The 23,116-nt window shown below is 39.6% G+C and overlaps 1 protein-coding gene across 1 annotated transcript; it reads left to right on the forward strand.

Moving 5' to 3' along the window:
- Positions 1–5,417: 5,417 nt before the first annotated feature.
- lrit3a (info leucine-rich repeat, immunoglobulin-like and transmembrane domains 3a) lies at positions 5,418–22,493 on the forward strand. The gene is made up of 4 exons (XM_057849343.1): positions 5,418–5,723; positions 13,732–14,198; positions 16,959–17,264; positions 20,090–22,493. Exons 1-4 carry the CDS (start codon positions 5,578–5,580, stop codon positions 21,112–21,114), a joined length of 1,944 nt encoding a protein of 647 aa, XP_057705326.1. The 5' UTR covers positions 5,418–5,577; the 3' UTR covers positions 21,115–22,493.
- Positions 22,494–23,116: the final 623 nt, after the last annotated feature.

The raw sequence follows: 23,116 nt of genomic DNA on the forward strand, positions 1-23,116 counted from the left end.
GCATTTTATAGCATTTATGCTAGTGGATTTTTTTGTATGTAAATTAGCCAGTTTTTCTTTTGTTGTACATAGATCCTCATTTTTTTAAAAAAAATTATACCGTTTGAGGCTCAGCTCAGGTATTTTAATTTTTCATGTTCCTTATCCGATTACTCGATTATTCAAACTAAGTAGTCCATCGATTAATCGACTAAAATATTCGATAGCTGCAGCCTGAAATTTGTGTAATTAACAGCACCTGTCACTTTCTGTGGCACAGGTGGTGCCAATAACTAAATCACACTTGCAGCCAGTTAAAATGGATTCAAGTTGACTGAACCTCTGTCCTGTGTCCTTGTGTTTACCACATTGAGCATGGAGAAAAGAACTGAGGACTTGAGAAGCAAAATTGTCAGGAAACATGGGCAATCTCAAGGTTACAAGTCCATCTCCAAAGAATTGAATGTTCCTGTGTCTACCGTGCGCAGTGTCATCAATAAGTGTAAAGCCAATGGCACTGTGGCTAACCTCTCGAGATGTGGACGGAAAAGAAAAGTTGACAAGAGATTTCAAAGATTGTTCGATGGTGGATAGAGAACCTCGACTAACATCCAAACGAGTTTAATCTGTCGCGCAGTCCGAGGGTACAACAGTGTCAACCCGTACTATCAGTCGGCGTCTGAATGAAAAGGGACTCTATTGTAGGATGCCTGTAAAGACACCACTTCTGACCCAGAGACATAAAAAACCCAGGCTAGAGTTTGCCAAAACTTACCTGAGAAAGCCAAAAACGTTTTGGAAGAATGTTCTCTTAGTCAGATGAGACAAAAGTAGACCTTTTTGGGAAAAGGCATCAACATAGATGTTGAGACTTAAAAAAAAAAAAACAAGGCTTTCAAAGAAAACAACACAGTCCCCACAGTCAAACATGGCGGAGGTTCCCTGATGTTTTGGGGTTGCTTTGCTGCCTCTGGCACTGGACTGCTTGACCGCGTGCATGGCATTATGATGTCTGAAGACTACCAACAAATTTTGCAGCATAATTTAGGGGCCAAGTGAGAACGCCGAGTCTCCCTCAGAAGTCATGGGTCTTCCAGCAGGACAATGACCCAAAACACACTTCAAAAAGTACTAAAAAATGGTTTGAGAGAAAGCACTGGAGACTTCTAAAGTGGCCAGCAATGAGTTCAGACCTGAATCCCATTGAACACCTGTGGAGAGATCTGAAAATGGCAGTTTGGGAAGGTAACCTTCAAACCTCAGAGACCTGGAGCAATTGGCAAAAGAAGAATAGTCTAAAATTTCAGCAGAGCATTGTAAGAAACTCATTGATGGATACTGGAAGCGGTTGTTCGCAGTTATTTTGTCTAACGGTTGTGCTACCAAGTATTAGGCAGAGGGTGCCAATACTTTTGTCCGGCCAATTTTTGGAGTTTTGTGTAAAATTAAAATGATTTAATTTTTTTTTTCAATTGCAAGCACAATAAATGAAGATATTACTACCAAAGCATTTGTAATTGCAATCATTTTCTCGGAGAAATTGAGCATTATCTGACATAATTGCAGGGTTGCCAATACTTTTGGCCAGCAGTGTATGATTATGACTAATAATAAATCTAGTATTTTTTCTGCGGACTCTTCACTGTATATATATTCATATATATATCAAAGCATTCCAATGTGTGGTCAAAGCACTGCATTTGAGTTATGGGGGGAAAAGGTTTTTGGTCCACGTAAAGGAAACATGTCTCCTTGAAGTAAAGTTAACACTGATTGTCTGAGAAGACAAAGCCTGACAGTTAATTGGCTTATAGGGAAAAAAATATTCTCAGTATTTCAATGCTTATACGACCATTTTCTGTGCTCCGAGTGGGAAAACTGTAATGTTAGTAAAGACTGTGACTTTAAATGTTATTTGTGGCATGGACATGCGTAAATATAGTCAGGTTGATTCAAAAAGTTAAATCAATCCCACATCTTTTTTTTTCCTTTTCTTTCTTTTTTTAGACCAATTTTGAAACACTTTGCCTGTCTTGCTGGACCAGCCCTTTCGTTTCAATGTGCAGTACTAAAACCTTTCATATAATGATGCTTTCATGCTGATCGAAATGTAGTTGTTTGAGTTGTTTAGTTTGTGATGAGTCACGTCCTAAAGCCTAATACTTGTAATGACATTGCTTACTCTGTAATTATCCCTCTTCTTGACTTTCTCCTTGTATTCGTCTTTTTGTACTTTCGCTACCGATGGTTATGAGATGGTTGAAAAAAAATGGGGAAAAAAGTTGGATTTGTTTTGTATACTTCCATGTGCCAACAGCTTGAAGTGGCTTATTTGACCTGTTTGAACAAAATTGCTTGCGTAAATAAAATTCACTTGTGTACTTGTTGATAAAGAGGCGTGTCATTTTTGTTGTTGTCACATGCCAGCCGCTAGATGTCGCTACCGCCTGTGTAAAGGTAGAAGGTAAACTATTCCTCAAAAGTATGGAGGTAGATTTGTGTCTTTATTATTCAATCAAAAAAAAGCTGCTTCAATCAAAAAAAAAAAAAAGTTGCTTCAATCAAAATATTTATTTCAATCAAAGAAAATGCGTTTGAATGCAAAAATAAATTTGAAACTCAAAAAAAAATGTTTTTGGAACCTATTTTTCATTGAAACATTTTTGGGGGGGGATTTAAGTTTTTTTTTTTTAATTGAAACAACTTTTTTGATTGACATATTGTGGTTTTGCCTTTGGATCACATGTTGGCTAGGGCATTTGGGTCTTTATTATTCAATCAAAAAATAAGTTTCTTCAAATAAAAAAAATATATTTTCAAAAGAAAAATCACTTCAATCAAAAATTTTTAGAAAATCCATCGTAGAAAAACATTTTTTGAATGTGAAAAATTATTTGAGACTCAGAAATTTGCATTGGAACACTTAATTTTTCATTGAAACTTTTCTTTTAATGAAGCAATTCTTTTTGTGTTTGAGCCATATTATGGGTAGAACATTTGTGTCTAAATCATTCAATCCCAGTAAAAGTTGCTTCAATCAAAAAAACTTTTTTAATCAAAGAAAAAAATCACTTGCAAAAATAATTTTTCTTTTGAAAATATTTTTTATTTGAAATATATATATTTTTTTATTGAAGTGTCACTTTTTTGGAAAGCAAAAAGTTGTAAACTTTTTTTTTTTTTTTAAAGTGGAAAAAGTTATGGACGCACTTTTTATTTTTAAGTGGAAAAAGTTTTGAAGGCACTTTTTTTCGATTGAATCATTTTGACACAAAGATGCAACTTCAACGCTACTTCCGGCATGTTTGAGTGGCAGGTGACTACGCCAATGGAATTAAAGCATGACGCAAGACTCCTGGCCACCAGGGCTCCATCCAGTCATCGAACTCTGCTGCTCGAGTCTAAGCCGAAAATAGAGCACCGGTACGGGGATGCGACATCCACTCTACTTAAAAAAAACCCTAACCCTAAACCCTAACACGTACCACAAGATACACTAACCACAAGATACACTAACCACAAGCTCGCTTAGATGGGCGTAAAACGAGGAACAGTGAACTATTTAAAAAAGTTCACGAGAGGTTACACGAAGCCGGAATAGACCGGAGCGTTGACCAGATTAGAAACCGGTGGAAAACCGGCTACTACAAGGCAAAAGAGCAAAACAGCAGAAGCGGATACGACCCCACAAACACAACAAGTGGGTTAAAGTTAAAACAGCAGCACTCCGACGATCGATCTCCATGTTTTGCAACGTGACGCTTTGTTTTGATTAATCTGCGCATGTCAGACGGCAGTTGTCAAACGTCCTTTCGGAATAAAGGCAGTCACATGTAAACGCTGGATCGGAATAGATGAAGTGACATGTAAACAGCTGATCTGAAATTTCCATTCGGAATGATTTGAATCGGTGTGAATAAAAGTCAGCATGTAAACGTGGCTAGTGACTCAAATAAGCACCCGTTACAACCAAGGTAGGCAGAAGAGCATCTCTGAATGCACAGTATGTCGATTTTTGAGGCAGATGGGCTACAGCAGCAGAAGACCACGCCGCGTGCCACTCCTTTCAGCTAAGAACAGGAAAATAAGGCTACAATTTGCACGAGCTCATCGAAATTGGACAATAGAAGATTGGAAAAACGTTGCCTGGTCTGATGAGTCTCGATTTCTGCTGCGACATTCGGATGGTAGGGTCAGAATTTGGCGTCAACAACATGAAAGCATGGATCCATCCTGCCTTGTATTAACGGTTCGGGCTGCTGGTGGTGGTGTAATGGTGTGGGGAATATTTTCTTGGCACTCTTTGGGCCCCTTGGTACCAATTGAGCATCGCTGGAACGCCACAGCCTACCTGAGTATTGTTGCTGACCATGTCCATCCCTTTATGACCACAATGTACCCAACTCCTGATGGCTACTTTCGCAGCATAATGCGCCATGTCATAAAGCTGGAATCATCTCAGACTGGTTTCTTGAACATGACAATGGGATCACTGTACTCAAATGGCTCCACAGTCACCAGATCTCAATCCAATAGAGCATCTTTGGGATGTAGTGGAACGGGAGATTCGCATCATGGATGTGCAGCTGAAAAAACTGCACCAACTATGTGATGCCATCATGTCATTATGGACCAAACTCTCTGAGGAATGCTTCCAGCACCTTGTTGAATCTATGCCACGAAGAATTGAGGCAGTTCTGAAGGCAAAAGGGGGTCCAACCGTCCAACCCGTTACTAGCATGGTGTACCTAATAAAGTGGCCGGTGAGTGTATATCGTAAATTAATTTTATTGCTGACACTGCGTTTCGGGGTCATCAACAGGTTTTGTCCTCCCTGCCACAAAATTTAAACCCCGCCTTTTCAGAAAACCTTTCCAATTCAAAATGAATTGGTCGTTTATTGTCGTCAATGGCAGTGATTAAGGTGATAACAATACTAATGAGTTTATGTGTATGGTGTTAAAGAAGAAGCAGGATGACATTGACCTTTGGTCGTAAGCGACGGGGCCAGTCAGACAATAAATCACATCCAAAATTACACTTTGCACCCTACTGCCAGACAGAATGCTTGCAAACATCTGGCACACAGACAGATATGACAGTATAATTTGGTTGTTCACCGAGCCATGTCAGGTATAAGCCATTTTGCTGCAACTTTGGATGAATATTCTTCAGAATTTTGGCCTCTAACTGAAATGTCTACGATCTTCCTAAACTCTGAATAAGTTACAGTTATTGTAATCTGGTACAAGACAGCCAACAATGTCCAAAAAAACCATCCGGAGAGGGAATCTGCAAAGGCCTGGTGGGAATCACGCAAAGGGAACCCTTTCTGGAAGTGGCCGATTAGCGATTAAAGGGCCTGCTGTCGAGCTTGCGTGACCCTTTACAGCCCAAACAAATCCTCTGCTAATCTTGGCAAGGATGGGAGGAGTGCGATTAGTATCTCACAGGTGACCTGTACTGTGTGTCCATCGCCAGCCTGCCGACGCTTATGGACTTTGAAAGCGCTTTTCTTTATTCTCCGTTTGGTTTTCGGGAGGAATCCTCGGATCTTCTAATGAATCCCAATGTCTTTTTCCCCAATCCCTCCTCCACATGACTTTTTTGGTTCCTCACAGAGAAATCATGCATCAGATCCTACGGACCTTGGTGTTGATATGCTGCCTTAACACGGTTTGTCCCTTCTGTCCGTCCCAGTGCTCTTGTGTTTTTCATGGACGCAGCGATGGGTCGGGAACCAGGTAACTCTTCTTCAACTTTTCATGTTTACACAGTTTTTTAGTGAACACTGTTCAACACAGGTTTATCAGAAATATCTGTGATATGGGGATAATTAAATTTCAGCCTAACAAAACTCACTGTGGGGAGCAAAAATAGGCATTCATATATTGCGTGTTTACAGGTGTGATAAGGTTCTAATAATCCCTGAGACATGACTAATTAGCAACGATCTCAAGATCTATCCCGCTGTGTTGCAACGCTTGCCTGTGACAGACAATGTAGGGAATAAGTAGCTCAAGCATGAAAGTAAATCTTAATCATCTTAAATGTGTTCATCTTCAAATATAAATTGAAAGGTTCTTTATGAATGCTCAATGTGTTTCATATGTGATTTATTAATTGAGATGGAAAATGACAAAATCCTAATCCATGAATGCTAAATGAAACAGTGTATGAACGTTAACTGACTCACTAGTTATGATGATCATGACGTTACTAGTGCTGCAACAATTAATCGATTAAATCGAGTAATTCGATTAGGAAAAAAAAACATTCGATTTTGAAACTGTTTGCCTTTAGTTTTATTGATGTGAGTGGATAGACTGCCCTCTAGTGGCAGCAGTGAATATGACATAACTCATTTCACATGGCTGAATCCAGCTGCTCCCTGTTAAGACCAACATAAGCTCAGTTTTTGTTAGAGCTAATGTTTTTTTTAATGGATTCCTAATTTAGTTTATAGAGTGGGGCAAATAAGTATTTAGTCAACCACTAATTGTGCAAGTTCTCCCACTTGAAAATATTACAGAGGCCTGTAATTGTCAACATGGTTAAACCTCAACCATGAGAGACAGAATGTGGAAAAAAAAACAGAAAATCACATTGTTTGATTTTTAAAGAATTTATTTGCAAATCGTGGTGAAAAAGAAGTATTTGGTCTATACCAAAAGTTCATCTCAATACTTTGTTATGTACCCTTTGTTGTCAATAACGGAGGCCAAATGTTTTCTGTAACTCTTCACAAGCGTTTCACACACTGTTGCTGGTATTTTGGCCCATTCCTCCATGCAGATCTCCTCTAGAGCAGTGATGTTTTGGGGCTGTCGTTGGGCAACACTGACTTTCAACTCCCTCCACAGACTTTCAATGGGGTTGAGATCTGGAGACTGGCTAGGCCACTCCAGGACCTTGAAATGCTTCTTACGAAGCCACCCGTTTGTTGCCCTAGCTGTGTGTTTGGGATCATTGTCATGCTGAAAGTCCCAGCCACGTCTCATCTTCAATGCCCTTGCTGATTTTCACTCAAAATCTCTCGATACATGGCCCCATTCATTCTTTCCTTTACACAGATCAGTCGTCCTGGTCCCTTTACAGAAAAACACCCCCAAAGCATGATGTTTTCCAACCCCATGCTTCACAGTGGGTATGGATGCAATTCAGTATTCTTTTTCCTCCAAATACGAGAACCTGTGTTTCTACCAAAAAGTTCTATTTTGGTTTCATCTGACCATAACACATTCTCCCAGTCCTCTTCTGGATCATCCAAATGCTCTCTAGCGAACCGCAGACGGGCCTGGACGTGTACTTTCTTCAGCAGGGTGACACGTCTGGCCGTGCAGGATTTGAGTCCCTGGCGGCGCATTGTGTTACTGATAGTAACCTTTGTTTCTGTGGTCCCAGCTCTCTGTAGGTCATTCACTAGGTCCCCCCGTGTGGTTCTGGGATTTTTGCTCCCCGTTCTTGTTATTATTTTGACGCCACAGGGTGAGGAGGGAGTTGAAAGTCAGTGTTGCCCAACGGCAGCCCCAAAACATCACTGCTCATGAGGAGATCTGCATGGAGGAATGGGCCAAAATACCAGCAACAGTGTGTGAAAAGCTTGTGAGGAGTTACAGAAAACGTTTGGCCTCCATTATTGCCAACAAAGGGTACATAACAAAGTATTGAGATGAACTTTTGGTATAGACCAAATACTTATTTTCCACCATGATTTGCAAATAAATTCTTTAAAAATCAAACAATGATTTTCTTTTTTTTTTTTTTTTCCACATTCTGTCTCTCATGGTTGAGGTTTACCCATGTTGACAATTACAGACCTCTCTAATATTTTCAAGTGGGAGAACTTGCACAATTAGTGGTTGACTAAATACTTATTTGCCCCACTGTAGGTATATTTAGCCGGTTTTATTTTTTTTTTGGGGGGGGGGGGATATGTGCATTCTTTAAAAAAAAAAAAAAAGTTAGCATTGTATAGCATTTAAGCTAGCGGACTTTTGCAATGTAAGTTAGCCAATTGTTCTTTTGTTGTACTTCCTAATTTTTATTTATTTATTTTTTATACCGTTTGAGGCTCAGCTCAGGTATTTTAATTTTTTTATGTTCCTTATCTGATTATTCGAACTAACTAGTTCATCGATTAATCGAATACTAAAGTAATTGATAGCCGCAGCCCTAACTGACATCACTTTTTGGTTCTCGATACAGATTTGGACACCTGACTGTGTGGTATTGACCGATGCCAATAGTGATACTTTTTTTTTTTTTTATATATATATATGCATTGCAATAATGACTCGTTTAGACATTTCCTAACTCATTGCCTGCCATTGACAGCGCTAGATGTCCAATCCATTTAAAGTTCGTTCATTCACTGCTAAACCTCCTGTTCTAATAGTTTGGACGCCTATTAGTGGCAAAACAATTGGTGGGAGGGTGCATCTTGGCCAGAGAAAGAACAAATGTTTGTTTGCTTTTTTAACTCTTACTCGCGATCCTTTATCTCATGATCCGAGTTACGATACGTTTTTATTAGGTCTGTCAAAATTATCGCGTTAATGGGCATTAATTAATTTTTTAAATTAATCACGTTAAAATATTTGACGCAATTAACGCATGCACTGAATGACCCGCTCACGCGTTGCCTCAAACAGATTACAATGACGCCGTTTATGGACATTAAGAGTGAAGAGAATGCCACCGGCCGCTTGGGGGCAGCGCCGTTCCATACTAATGTTATTCCTTCTAACAGTGGGAGAATCAGTAGTTGTGAGACGTTTATGCTGTTGCATTGTGCTATTTGTGCTCCACACATATTTCTGTAAGTTTTCTTTCTTTTAGTGGCTATTATGTGTCTCTCGTTGTATTTTGGGTAAGATATGTACAGAGATATATATGCTATAAAGGCGAGTGGACACAGGCGTTCTGTGGACCGCGCCGTTTATTGGCATAAGCTTCGGCAACTCCCTTCACAACAAACATAAGTATCATTTAGTGAAAGCACAACAAAAATAATATTCCTATCTCTCAAAAAAAATAATGTTCACAAAAAGCACTTCAGTCTGTAGTAATGAGGCCCTATTCTCACACAGTTAAACAACAATGCAAAGTGAATTGGCATTCCAAATCAAAATAGCTATGCAAAATACACATATGACCTTCTCAGACTTTGGTCACTCTATTCTTCTTCTTTTTTTTTTTATTATTATTATATTAACTCTACTTTTGATAGAAAATTGTACAAATTTTATTAAAACGAAAACATGAAGAGGGGTTTAAATATAAAATTACTATAACTTGTATAACATTTATCTTTTAAGAACTACAAGTCTTTCTATCCGTGGATCACTTTAACAGAAAGAATGTTAATAATGCCATTTGTGGATTTATTGTTATAATAAACAAATACAGTACTTATGTACAGTATGTTGTATGTATATATCTGTCTTGTGTCTTATCTTTCCATTCCAACAATAATTTACAGAAAAATATGACATATTTTAGAGATGGGTTGAATTGCGATTAATTAATTTTTAAGCTGTGATTAACTCGATTAAAATTTTTAATCGTTTGACAGCCGTAGTTTTTATGAGTAGCTATACATTAGATACTTCTAATGTGCTGCGCCAACACAGCACTGACCACAAAGGCCAACAAACTAGAGATGTTCCGATCCAATCACTCTCCGTCCTGCTGCTTTTCTTGGTCTGCAGCGCTCAAGATTGCTTGTTAAAGTCAACGATGAGTGACAGCTATTGAGGCTATGATGTTGCTAGAGAAGCCTGGGAGCGCTATACTTGAAAGATGCCACATCATTGAGCTTGTTTAAACACTACCAGTAGTGTGGGTGGCTAGTTATTGTGTGTGTAAGTGAGCAGCATGAGCAGATTTGAGTGGACTGACTCAATGAAGCATTTAATAAAGACAAATAATTTTCTACATTATTCTTGTTTAAAAGTAATTCAGTGGGACAGTAACATGTAAGAAAAAATGTCAAATAGCATCTAGTTTAAATGGAGGTACATGCCTATGTGTTTTTATAAATTTTAAAAGGTAATATGTTGCCATATTTGAAGTATTGCAATACGTATTGGCTGGGGCGGACTTGGCAATTTTGGGGCCAAAGGACAACATATCCAGGGGCCCTCTTCATGGGTCAGGGGTTAAAAAGGTGAGAAGGGTGTAGAGGAAATATGTTCCGGTACACTAGGGCTGTCCTAAATGACAAATTTTCTCTAGTTTAACGATTAGTCAACTAATCTAATAATTTTCTTTTTTTTACTAATTTAGCAATGAAATTATTGTTGACGCTTATTAATTCACAAAACTATTTTGGAACACTTAAATTCTTTATCAAAATACAAATAATCATGTAAATAACAATAATCACAAATAAACAATCAGGTTAGATGCTGATAGCATTTACTAGTGCAAAAGAATGGAAAGTAAACATATTCAGAACACTGACTTTGCCTTTCCAACGTTATTCAAAACAATTCTTAAAAAACATTTCTAGCATTATCATTATAGTATACTACTATATATAATAGTAGTATAATAATTATAATAATTATTCATTACAAATCATATTTGTCATAAAGAGTGTCATTTGAAAGCTATTCTTAGTGTGGAATCTGTATTCTGTAGTATTTACTCTACATATTATAATATTAATTCTGAAGTATGTGGGATGAACTCAAGAAATCGTTATTTATATGACGAACATGATGTGCTTTTATTTTGAAATGTTCACCAGAGGTACGTTCTCTATGCCGCTAACCGAAAGCTTCACACTCCGTAAAAAACATTCTTCGTCATTGCTTGTGGTGTCACTAATAGATTTAAAGTTTTTTTTCGTTAGCAAATGCTGTTTACCAGCTGTTGAGTGTTATTGTATGACTGATTGGAACTGCACTGCATTGTTTTGCCACAGGGTGTGCTGTCGTGTATTTTATGTTCAGTGTGAAGAAGAAGAAAGTTAAAAGAGGCATTAGCGGCCTGTTCTCAATGTCTCCCTCACTGCATTTTGGCTCTCATGGAGAGCACGTTCGCTCATGTGTGCGAAATAAACGATAGCAGACGTGCAAAGTAGCAAGTGAGCTGTAAAAATAGCGAGCTTAGAGGCGTGAAAACCGCGGGAAAGCTAAGTGACGCTAACGAACAGCTAAGCGATGCTAAACGGAGCTAAGCGAAGCTAAACGGTGCTAAATGAAGCTAAGCGACTGATACTCAGTTCGTCATCATGGAACAGTCCATTGTAGTGCGTGTGTGTGGGAGAGAGAATATAAATGCAGCATTCAAATGGCTTTCTTTTTTTGTTATTTGTTTGTTTGGTATGGTGACATAATTATACATGACGAATAGTTTGGGGTGCTGCTGACTCCGGTGGCCTAAGCCCTTGCTCGTTGGGGCAAGGGCAGCTGGTTGTGGGCCCCCTACTGGTTGGGGGTCTAAGGCGATCGCCTACTTCGCCTGAATAGTAGATCCGCCTACGCGTATTGGACCGCCACACAGGAATCAGAATATTGATTGTATCGTGTCAAAAGCGAATCGTCCCAGCCCTACAAGAAGTCCAACCCATTTCAAATGGATTGGTCGTCTACTTGTGATGACCTAATTAAAGTTCACAGCAGAATAATGACTGTAAGCCATACGAATGGATGCTTATTATCGTAGTTTGAAGGGTAATAAGCGCTCTTTTTACAGCAGTGTGTGTAGCTGGCAGCCATCTTGGCTAGTGTGACTAAACTAGGAGGCAGTTTACATGGCGACTCTGCGACACAAAGACGCAATGACTGAGTTGCGGACTCGCCTCGCGTGCATATGGTGTCGGCGAAGACGAAAAATTCTGAATCCTGCCTCCAAAGTGGAAGAATCCGATTGCGGGGGGTTGAGGGGGGCTTCCTCGGCATGCATATCAAAGACTCCTGCGGCGCGAGACCGCGCTGTTAACGTCAGCACTCGTACACGTCACATTGGGCGTGCGCGCAGCGGTGCTACTAAACATTAAAAACAGCAAATATGGCGGAATGTCGGCTTTAATTTACTGTTTTAGTTTTAATAATATTTTTAAAAAATATGTTGAACGTTTCAATTTTTGTGCCTTTTTGAACAAAAGAAAAATGACCTTGCTTCGAGTGGGCGGGGATATTTTTTTCCGGGCTGAGGGAGCTTGGTGGGGTCAAAGTGCATCATTATGTCACCCAGTAAATCTGCACTGCCCCCTAGGGCCTGGAATGAATACTACATTTTCATGCGGAATCAAATGGAGACGCAAATGCAAATTTGAAATTTTTCGTATTCTCGGAGAGTCACCATGTAAACAAACGGCCCCCAGATCTCGAAAGCATATTGCATAGCATCAGCACTATTTCTTACTACTACCCGATACCAATGACATAATTTAGTGTCGTATCGCTTCTGACAACACTATTTAAGATAGTAGGGTCTAAAGATGTCCCCATCGATCAGCATCCCGATCAATCGGGTCCGATCACGTCATTTTCAAAGTATCGGAATCGGCAAAAAAAATATCGGACATGCTTTTTTAAATATTATATATATATACACATTTTTAAAAAATTAAATCGTTTTCTAATTGTATTTAACGTTACAGACAAAATGTCTGACACTCATCCAGAGTCTTTAGTTTGGCTTAAAGTAGGGCTGTCAAATTTATCGCGTAAACGGCGGTAATAACATTAAAATATTTAACGCAAATAACGCATGCGCTGCACTACCCACTCACGCATTGTCACGTTCAATCTATAATGGCACCGTATTACGTATACATAGAGCTATGAGCAACGTAAAATGAGTAGAGAATTTTGGCAGCCTTTGAAGTCTTTTTTTTTTTTTTTATTGGCTAAAGCCTTACAATCCCTCTCTCAACGATTAGAAATATCATGGGAAGCAATGTGGGGAAGAAAGGTAGTAATTGATCTTTTTCTTAACACCCTATTTTATTTACCAACGCTGAGAAGATATATCAAATGTACCATTACGCACAGTCATGGTTGCACTTCCCATCATACATTTGGGCAGAAGTTAAATGGATGCAGTATCATTTACTGAAAGCTCATAAAAATCCACTAGATGGCAATATTTAGTCACAATATACAAAGTCACATTATCCTTTAAGAATTACAAGTCTTTCTATCCGTGGATCCCTCTCACAGAAAGAATGTTAATAATGTAAATACCATCTTGAGGATTTATTGTCATAATAAACAAATACAGTACTTATGTACTATATGTTGAATTATATATTCATCCGAGTTTTATTAATTTTTTATCTTAATGCATTGCCAAAATGTATATGATCGGGAAAAGTTATCGGGAATGATTGAAATTGAATCGGGAGCAAAAAAAAAAAAAAAAAAGCAATAAGATTGGGAAATATCGGGGTCGGCAGATACTCAAACGATCGGGATCGGATCGGGAGCAAAAAAACATGATCGGAACAACCCTAGTAGGGTCTTTTGAGCAGACAAAACAATAATGACGGCATCCATGTTGTACAGAAGAAAGATACTGTAGATCTCATCCATGGCATTATTCAACTAAATGGCTGCCAATGACTGGAATACATGTGGCAATTATTTTAACTTGGATGGCTGGCAGCGGTCATTCACTGCCAAGCCCTCCTAGTCATAACTCTTTACCTCTACTGAGACCAATGATTTTGAGAGTGTGATTATTCTTGTCACCTCTAGATTAAAACATTTGAACAAACTTCAATTATATTCCCAGGTCTGTGCTATGCAACGACCCCGACATGTCCGACATCCCTGTCAATGTCCCTGTGGACACCATCAAGCTCCGCGTGGAAAAGACCGCCATTCGCCGGGTGCCGACGGAAGCGTTTTATTATTTGGCGGAGCTCCGCTACCTGTGGATAACGTATAACTCAATCTCCTCGGTAGACACGGGAAGTTTCTACAATCTGAAAGTTCTCCATGAACTGAGGCTGGACGGCAACATGATTTCAGTGTTCCCGTGGGAATCTCTCAAGGAGATGCCCATGTTGAGGACCTTGGACTTGCACAACAACAGGCTCACCGCTATCCCTCCTGAGGCCATTCCCTACCTGGTAAAGATTACGTATTTGGATCTATCCAGCAACAAACTAGCCACCCTGCCCTCGGACCTCATGGATATCTGGCCCCCGTTCAACGGCGAGCCCGTCACTTCAAATGCCTCTCAAAAGGTGGTGCTGGGTGAGTACCAAAGCTTGTGTCACGACCGGAATAGGTCACTTGTAATTACATCAACCACATGGTTCCATCAGTCTGCTGCTAAGCTAGCCAAAGTGGTTCTAATTATCCAAACCTACAAGCGTCAAGACACGATCAAATTAGCACATTCTAATTAAGTCGAGGGGGCTTTTCATGCTCATTGTATATGGTTAATTGATCACCCTAATTAAGAGGAGAATATTTAAAACAAAGCATGCATCATTTCTCGCGAAACTCAATTAGCCATAAATATTTTTTTAATCAAGGATTTAATTAGGCATTTAATTGGTTGCTATCTGTTTCCAGGCATTTGATTCCATACTAAATTATACATACATCATAATTGGCCAAATAAAGGATGTATACACAAATCTTTGAAAATCGAATATATGCATTTAAGCAGTCCTAGATTTCAGAGCATGAATTGGAACCTTAACATATTAATGTAATAAAAATGATTTTTCTTACAAATAAAAAATGCCTTCTTTTGTGGTTACGGGGGAAATACTTTATAGTATGAACAGTGCTGATAAAGTGCTACGTTTCAACTCATTTTAACATGCAAATGCTATAATCTATTGATGTGGCTTGGTGAGTAGTCACACCACAAATAAAGGCCAGGGCTAGATTAGATGCTCTGGCTGACATTGTTAGGACAGCTAATCTGTTTAAAGGGATTTGAGTTTGCTTATTGTGTGCAACAGGTGCACGCACAACAGCTTGTTGTAAATACACGGACTTCAGTTTGCCAAACAGTGATTGGCAAACACAGTCATCTGGTTTGATGCGTAAAATGGGAAAATTTGATTTACAGTAATTTGGCCTGAAATGTATTTCTGCGTTTATCACAAATAGCGTATCTTTCTATGCCAGCTATGTATAGCAACAGGCAGATATAATGATATGATTGTTAACCCTAACCCTAAAAAATGGAATTTTTCCTATATGGGCCTTCGCAATGCAAAGCCCCATATAGGAAAAATTCCATTTTTTAGGGGAATGGCGTTTCTTTGGCGCAGCGCAGCCTGAACTGTTTGACCAATCTGCACCGTTCAAATATCGAAACGGCCAGAATTTTCGCGCAATGCAGAGAATTTTTTGAACGGCCCCGAAAATTTTTCCGTTCCCCCGTAAACACGGGTTTTATGGGGGAGAAAAAAAATGTTTTTCAAAATTGCAGGTGCCTAAATAACGTTTTGTTAGATATTCATGTTAATTGTGAATAATTTATTTTTTGTTCTATAAAACAAGTTGTGATTTGTTTGTTTGGCTTCGTGAGATGGGCTTGTAACGTCACGTCGTACGATATACATTGGCAGCGAGAGCTGTTTGGGCGAGTCAGTTGGTAGAGGCAGGAAGGATAGGAGCCCAAACATTTTTTTGACCTTTACCTCATTAACTCTGGATTTATTTCCCTCTTTACTCTCTATGTTTTTGGATCTCATTTGCTCTTTTGTTAACGTTTTTTGAAGTCGCTCGGTGGAGAAGTTTTTTGTTGGATTAAAGAACGAACACATAAAGAGCTGCGTGAGAGTTTTTCTTTGCCACTGTTCAGCAGTGTGCGAGGGAGACGGAAGAGGAAAGCATTGGGTTAAAGGGCTTTTTGCGTTGTGGATCCTACATTAATGTATCTACTCCTACAATTCTTGACAAAATCACATAAAAAATTCCAGGACGGTCACGGGCATAAAAGTTGTATACAGAATTTGGAAAAGATTTACGGTTCCCCCAAAATTTTCCAAAAAATGTCCCATTCATTTCTAATGGGATGCCAATGACAGCCATCTAAGTCCAAATTTCCCATTCATTTCCAATGGCATTTACTTTGCATTGACGCCCAAGTGCACAAATGCCACTGACGGCCATGTGTGTCAATTCTATTGATGCCAATGTACTTGGACTCCATTGACGCATTTCTAAGTTCATGCCATTGACGGGCATGGACGTCCAAATTTCCTATTCATTTCCAATGACATTTACATTGCATTTTTGCCAATGTACACAGATGCAATTGAAGGCTATGCACGTTGATGGCATTGACGGCCATGTATGTCGATTATATTGATGCCAATGTACTCGGATTCTATGGACGCATCTGTAAGTGGATGCCATTGACAGTTATGTACGTCCAAATTTCCATTTCCAATGGCATTTACTTTGATTAATGCCATTGATGGCTATGTATGTCATTTCTATTGTTGCCAATGTACTTGGATTCCATTGAACGTCCTGATATAAATAGGACATGTGCCCCAAATGTCCCCAAATCAACAGGAAGTGACCTGATATCAACAGGAAATGTCCCCGAAATCTCCCCAAATAACCAGGAAGTGACCTGTTATCAACAGGAAATGTCCCCGAAATCTCCCCAAATCAACCTGGACGGGGCTAAGATCTGTATCTCCTCACAGCAAAGCCCCGTAGTAATTTCTCCAGAAATTGCAGTTTCTAGTTTCAACATACGGTTGCACATTGACAAGTTTAAGTAATTATATAACTTGTGTTTGTGACCCCATTTCATCACATCTTAAAATGTAAGTGACGTGGGGTGTTGGGAAAATGTGGTACCATTTTACAACAAAACTTAGCTGTGGCTTATCCGAGCTGCATTTGTACCTCAAATTTTGTCTCACAATACAAAGCAAAACTTAAAACAGATAAGTATAGCTAACAGGTTTTTCAGTTGTTTTTGTGACATTTTTGTTCATTGAAGGGCCTTGTTCTTCTGTGTACAAAAAACAGGCCTGCAAGACAACCCTTGGTTCTGTGACTGCAAAATCTCCAAAATGATCGAAATCTCCAAAATGGCAGTCACACCCGTGGTTCTGATGGACCTGTTCCTGACCTGCAGCGCCCCTGAAAACCTCTCAGGCGTCCTCTTTCAGCGCGCTGAACTCGACAACTGTGTCAAGCCTGTGGTCATGACTTCAGCAACCAAGATCACATCCCCCTTGGGTAGTAACGTACTGCTACGATGTGACGCCACGGGCTCCCCGACACCGAGCCTTTACTGGGCTAGGTCTGATGGATCGCTTGTCAACAACACAGGTATTACTCTATTTTATTCTCCACAGAGGGTCCGAGTTGTAGGGTCATTGATAGTGTTGTAGTACACTTTTCTGAGCCCTTCCAACACTCCTGTAGCAACATTCTGATTTCACTCTAACTCTGAGAACATCCTGTTTAAAACCTTGCAATAACAAGATACCTCTAATCAATTTTTAGATGGCATCCTGACCTCACAGACTTTTTGTTAGTGGTGTATAGGTGTCCTATGATTGACAGAGATGGATATTAATGAGTTACATTTACTCCATTACATTTACTTGAGTAACTTTTTGAGAAATATGTACTTCTTAGAGGGGTTTTACTAAACCATCCTTTTTACTTTCACTTGAATAGATTTTTGAAGAAGAAACACTACTCTTACTCAGCTACTTTGGGCTACACTTTCCCTCTTTATTCTAAAAATTAGATTCTAATCTGTTTTTGCCAGAGACGCCAACAGTGGCTCAATGAGTTTCACCAATGAAACATCGCAATAATAATCACATGACTCCATATTACCAATCAGACTCATTCTACAGGGTGACCCCCAAAAAAAGTTTACACTGCCATAATACAACTTAAATGCCATGTTTATTCATCTTAGAATTAGAATTGAATCACAAATTATACATTACTGTAAAGAACATGTACAGTACACTCTATTTTTCAATGTGTCCTCCCTTAAGTGTCACAACAGCCTCCAGGCGCCTGCGGAACGCTTGACAGGTCTTCTTTATGTAGGATGCTGTCATCTTTTCCCAAGATCTAACAATGGACCTCTCCAAGGCTGCCACAGAAGTTTGTGGCTTCTTACAGGCACAGTCCTCCAGAGTTGCCCATATGCTATAATCCAGGGGATTGAGATCTGGACTCTGGGGTGGCCACATATCACCTTGTCAATCAACTTTTTGGTCCGCACAGATCGGGCACTTCCAGACCCAGGTTTTCGTGAGGCTGCTCCAGTATCTTTCAGCTTCTTTTTAACTTTGTAGACTGCACATCTGGATATTCTCAGATTTGCTGCAATCTCAGTAGGTGTCAGACCGGCACGCAGCAATTCAGGTACAGCTAAAGTTTTCTTCATTTTCAGCAGAAGCACAGGAATTGTAGAGACGAGAGATTACCAGCTGCATTGAGTGACCTTAATGAATCACTTAAGCATGACAACCTATTTAGATATGTTTCAATGGCTTTTAAACAAGCAGTCAACTGAGTGTAAACTTTTTTTTTGGGTCACCCTGTATGATCACACCGGCCTGTTCAATCATGTGGTGTATTTAAAGCGCCGTAAAATATGAATTGACATAGAGCGCCGCCGTAAACATGACTCGAAAGTGAGGATTTTAATCTCTCAGTTTTTGTTTGGCATCGATTGACCATGGAAAAGCAGAGATATGACCATCTTAGTTTTATAATAGGAATAATGTTTTCTCCACTAGAGGGCACTCATGCTCTTTGGACGAATAATGCTTAATGTCTGTAGATTTTTTTCTCACGTCAGAATTAAATGATTTTTTGTTGTTGTATTTCTTTGGTTTAATGTATTTATGTAATATGTTACGGTACAGTATAATAACAGTTCATATCGATAACTTTGTACTTGTACTTGAGTACATTTTTTTGGATGACTACTTTTACTTGAGTAATATTATATTGAAGTCACACAACTACTTGAGTAAAAATTTTGGCACTTTACCCTCCTCTGATTATTTATGGGCAAGCAGTCCTGGACATAGTCTGCCTTTGAGTGAAATCACCTAGCTACAGGGCAAGCAGTAAGGTAACAAGAAGCGTTAGGCTCCATGAGGCACTAACATCTGATGAACTGCAAGTTCAATGTCAGAGACTTTGCTATGTAATCCCTGATTGCTCAGGAATGTTGTGGTATAGGGTGGGGCAGAGCAACTTGCTTATTTGAAATATCAATTAAAACCCAAGTAATGCAGGTATACATGTATTCTTTGAACTGCAACTAGTACAACATTTGAATTTTAAGTTTTTACCAGTTTTAAAGATGATATCAGTAAGATGGCGTCCATTCTTCTCTATACACCGAGTTAATCGAACTCTGAAGTTTTGGTAAACTCTTTCCAGCATATCAATGGGTATGTTGGCAACAGCTGTTTTTCAGGTGAGTCAGTGTGCTAGGACGATCATTGTAAACAACTGATTTCACATAAAAAAATAGTCACATGGTGATAAATTAGAGGACCGTGCGGGCCAACGCAGATCGCCCGTTAGGGAGACGAGTTGTCCTGGGAAGCTCTGCCGCAAAACAAACATTGACGTGCGCGCTGTGCGTGCCATGGCACCGTCCTGCTGGAACCACAGGATTTCCACACCCATCTGGTTCAGTGTTGGCAGGAAACACTTCCTGATCATTTTGACATAACGGTCGGATGTATTGCCTGTTCGTTTTCTCCCCCTCCCCAAAAATAACAATAAGCCAACTCTCGATAGTGCACACCAAACAAAATAAATAATGCACGTTGAGAACAAAACTTTAAGCCCCACCCTCTCAAACAAGACCATCCCTACCATTCTCAGAGACACTTTCGCTTCTGGGCGACAAGTATAAATAAGCAAGTTGCTCCGCCCCACCTTATATAAATGACTTAATGTCCCTGCACTCAGCGGCAAAGATGTAGATGTACTGTAGGTCATCAGTAGTTGGGGCTAAGTGTCCCATAGGGCTTAATGCCCCTTGTTACCACATAGACAATGGACGGATGGATGCTCTAGTGGCCTATTCCTCATAGATTTTGAAAATAACTCAACAAAAGGCTTCTGGTTCTCTATATTGATTTTCTTGCTTGACTCTACAGTGCAGGAGTCACCAGGGGACGGCATCCGGTGGTCTATAATGAGCCTGCATGGGATCCTACACAAAGATGCCGGGGAGTACAGCTGCAAAGCCAAGAATGACGCAGGCACAGCAATAGCAAATATATCTCTGTCAGTGGCCGGCACCATGAGCACCACAGTCTCTCAGTCGAAGCCCGAAGCCAAAACAGGTTCAACAGGCCCGGACTGGACATTTGATCCAGGAATGGATGCAGGTGTGTTGACCTCGACTTTACCCATGGTCCAGACGACAGTGGTTGGCCTCCCTGCGAAACCAAAAACGACTCTCAGTGCCCAAAAGGGTTCGTTGAAGCCTGCAAAGAGCCAGCAAGGCAACGATGGGCGGAAATTTGTGTCCGATGAAAAAAGTAAAAAGGGTGAAGTGTCAAAGATGATCAAAGACTTGGAGATTGTTGAAGAAACATCTGACAGTGCGGTTTTGGTCTGGACAGCAGAGGGGCTACCAAAGGATTCTCCTCTCACTGTCGTATATTCGCCTTACGGTGAAGATGTTGAGGATGACTACAAAAGAACTGTGGAGACCAATGCAGGCAGTGGCAAAATACTGCTGGAGGACCTCTCCCCTGGTATTAGATACTCTGTTTGCCTCATAGCCAAAGGTACTGCCACTGGAAAGGACCCTTGCATCGATTTTTACACACAGGACAATTTAGAGGATGGCGGACAGAACCGTTTCTTCTTCATCATCAGCGGAATTGCCTGCGCGTTGGCATTGCCGCTCATCGGCCTGCTGCTCTACAAGATCTTCGACCTCTACAGCAAGACGAGCGAGTCAGCTCCAGACTCAGAGGAGCTCGAGAAGGAGAGCTATGTCAAGTTTGAGACCATCAATATGAAACAAAGGACCATGAACCCTCACCCAACAGAGCTGTGGGCGAGGAGGCCCACCCACGAGTCAGAAAGGTTGCTGCTATGTTCTCGCTCGAGTATCGACTCCCAAATGACCTATAAGAGTGACAGTTCCCGGTCCGAGTATCTCTGTTGACGCTCCAACAACGTGCGCGAAAGATTCTATGTAATTAAATGCCTTCAGCAATCAAGATTGAGAGGTTTAAAGACATCCACCTCTAAAAGATTTACGGATAAGTGATATTGTTACGAATGCCATTTTTTCCCTGTTTTTGGAGCCTTATTGTTTAAAAATTCAGACAAAGTCACACCTTCACTGCACCGGATGCATAAGTCCAAGCAAAGTGTTTTTTCTTTAATATTCGATGCCAAAATGTAAGAATAACATATCATCATAATGTGCTAGACATGGCAAGTCAATCATTCGTAGCCACCTCTCGTCACCTTCAAAATCCAAGTATGCCTTACACGATAAATGTTTATAGAATACAACACATCTCTGTAAAAGGTTGCCACTTTTTATCTTTATAATGTAAATATTTGTATTCAATGATGTTGTGTACATTTCTTGAATAAAATTAAACATGAGTCAGGACGGAACTGTTGAAAAGTAACTTAACTGTGCACTAAAATTGTTTTGTTTACCGAATTTTTTAACACAATTTTGAGAAACGACTTCCTAAATGAAGTACATGTCGATGAGGTCATTGTGGTCTGGGATTGCTTTGCTCCCTTAGGGCCTGGACGAAAATGAATGGGATCACTTACATCAATACCTCGATTAGAGAAGCATTGCCCTTTGCCCATCTTTCGAGCTAAATTCCCATGTTGTAGTTGGGACTTTATGTACCGTTATTTCAGACTATAAGGTGCACCAGACTAAGCCGCCACCCACCAAATTTGTTCATAGATTAACTGCACCGGAGTATAAGCCGCAGCTGTCCTCACTGTTTTATGAGATAGTTACACCAAGATAAATTAACCGGTAACACTTTATTTGACAGCAGCATCATAAAACTGTCATAAGACCAAATGAACCACATGAACCAATTGGCTGTAAATAAAAAAATGTAATATAATAATATACCCAGGGGTGAAAGTGGGCCAGAATGGTCAGAAACGCAGTTCCGGTGTAAGAGTCAGGGCCGGAACGCAGTTCCAGTATAAGATTCAGGGCCAGAATGCTGTTCCGGTACACGGTGTTTTGATTCCCAAAATATGACAGCAACTGTCAAAACTCTATGTAAAAAAATAAATAAATAAAATAAAATACAAAGCTGCCACACATGCATTTCATCTCCAAGAAAAAAACAATCTACCAGCATCAGATTTACATACACAAGTGTCAACAACAAGCACAATAAAGGGCTTGTGTAGCGTAATCCGTTTCCACCGATATTTATTATTTATTTTATTCCACGGACGGCATGGAGGTTTCCCCAGCTGCTGCAGTTTTCTGAATCTGACGATGACGAGTCACGTCAATGTGCGAATGCACACAGCAAAGCAAAACGCCTGGACTCATTTATCCATTCAATTGGCCGACATACTGACATGTGATCACCAGAGATAGTTAGCTCTGATTGGTTCAAATGTGCATGTTTTGTGAAACAGCAAAAAAATAAAAATAAATTTAAAAAAAAAAAAAAAAAAAAAAAAAAAAAAAAAGTTTGTTGAATTGATGCGACAAAAAAAGGGCAATGCAACAGAAAATGGATCAAATCTTTAAGAGCAAGGCAAGAGTTAAGGAAGCTTATTTATCATATTTTGTTTTATTTTCTCTGATCGGGAGGTTCAGAACATCTTAGCTGTCAATGTGCACTTTGGACTTCTATTTGTTCATTTATGTTAGGCTACTTATTCATTTCCTATTGATTTAAAAAAGTCAATTTTTGCATGATCGTCAAAATATATTCCTTTTCACTCTGCATAATATAAGGCATTTGGACTTATTTTTCTGAATGTATGTTACCTATATCTTTATGATTAAAAAACAACAAAAAGTAAATGTTTACATTAACTTCAATTTTAATATACATCCTATGTTCTTAAGTAGTTAGGATTTGGCATTTCGTATGTGAGGAAATGAGGGAAAATAAAAATTAGGAGATGGAGGTTGGGGTTTGCTGTTTTGGTTA

Source organism: Corythoichthys intestinalis, chromosome 11 (genome assembly GCF_030265065.1).
Source record: "Corythoichthys intestinalis isolate RoL2023-P3 chromosome 11, ASM3026506v1, whole genome shotgun sequence".
Classification (NCBI taxonomy): domain Eukaryota; kingdom Metazoa; phylum Chordata; class Actinopteri; order Syngnathiformes; family Syngnathidae; genus Corythoichthys; species Corythoichthys intestinalis.

What these genes read in the sequence shown, in the direction of transcription:
- lrit3a (XM_057849343.1), top strand. Translation starts at nt 5,578, where the DNA reads ATGACTTTTTTGGTTCCTCACAGAGAAATCATGCATCAGATCCTACGG. An exon ending in AGCGATGGGTCGGGAACCAG is followed by an intron (nt 5,724 to 13,731) that starts GTAACTCTTCTT and finishes TTATATTCCCAG; the next exon opens with GTCTGTGCTATGCAACGACC. An exon ending in ATCGCTTGTCAACAACACAG is followed by an intron (nt 17,265 to 20,089) that starts GTATTACTCTAT and finishes TTGACTCTACAG; the next exon opens with TGCAGGAGTCACCAGGGGAC.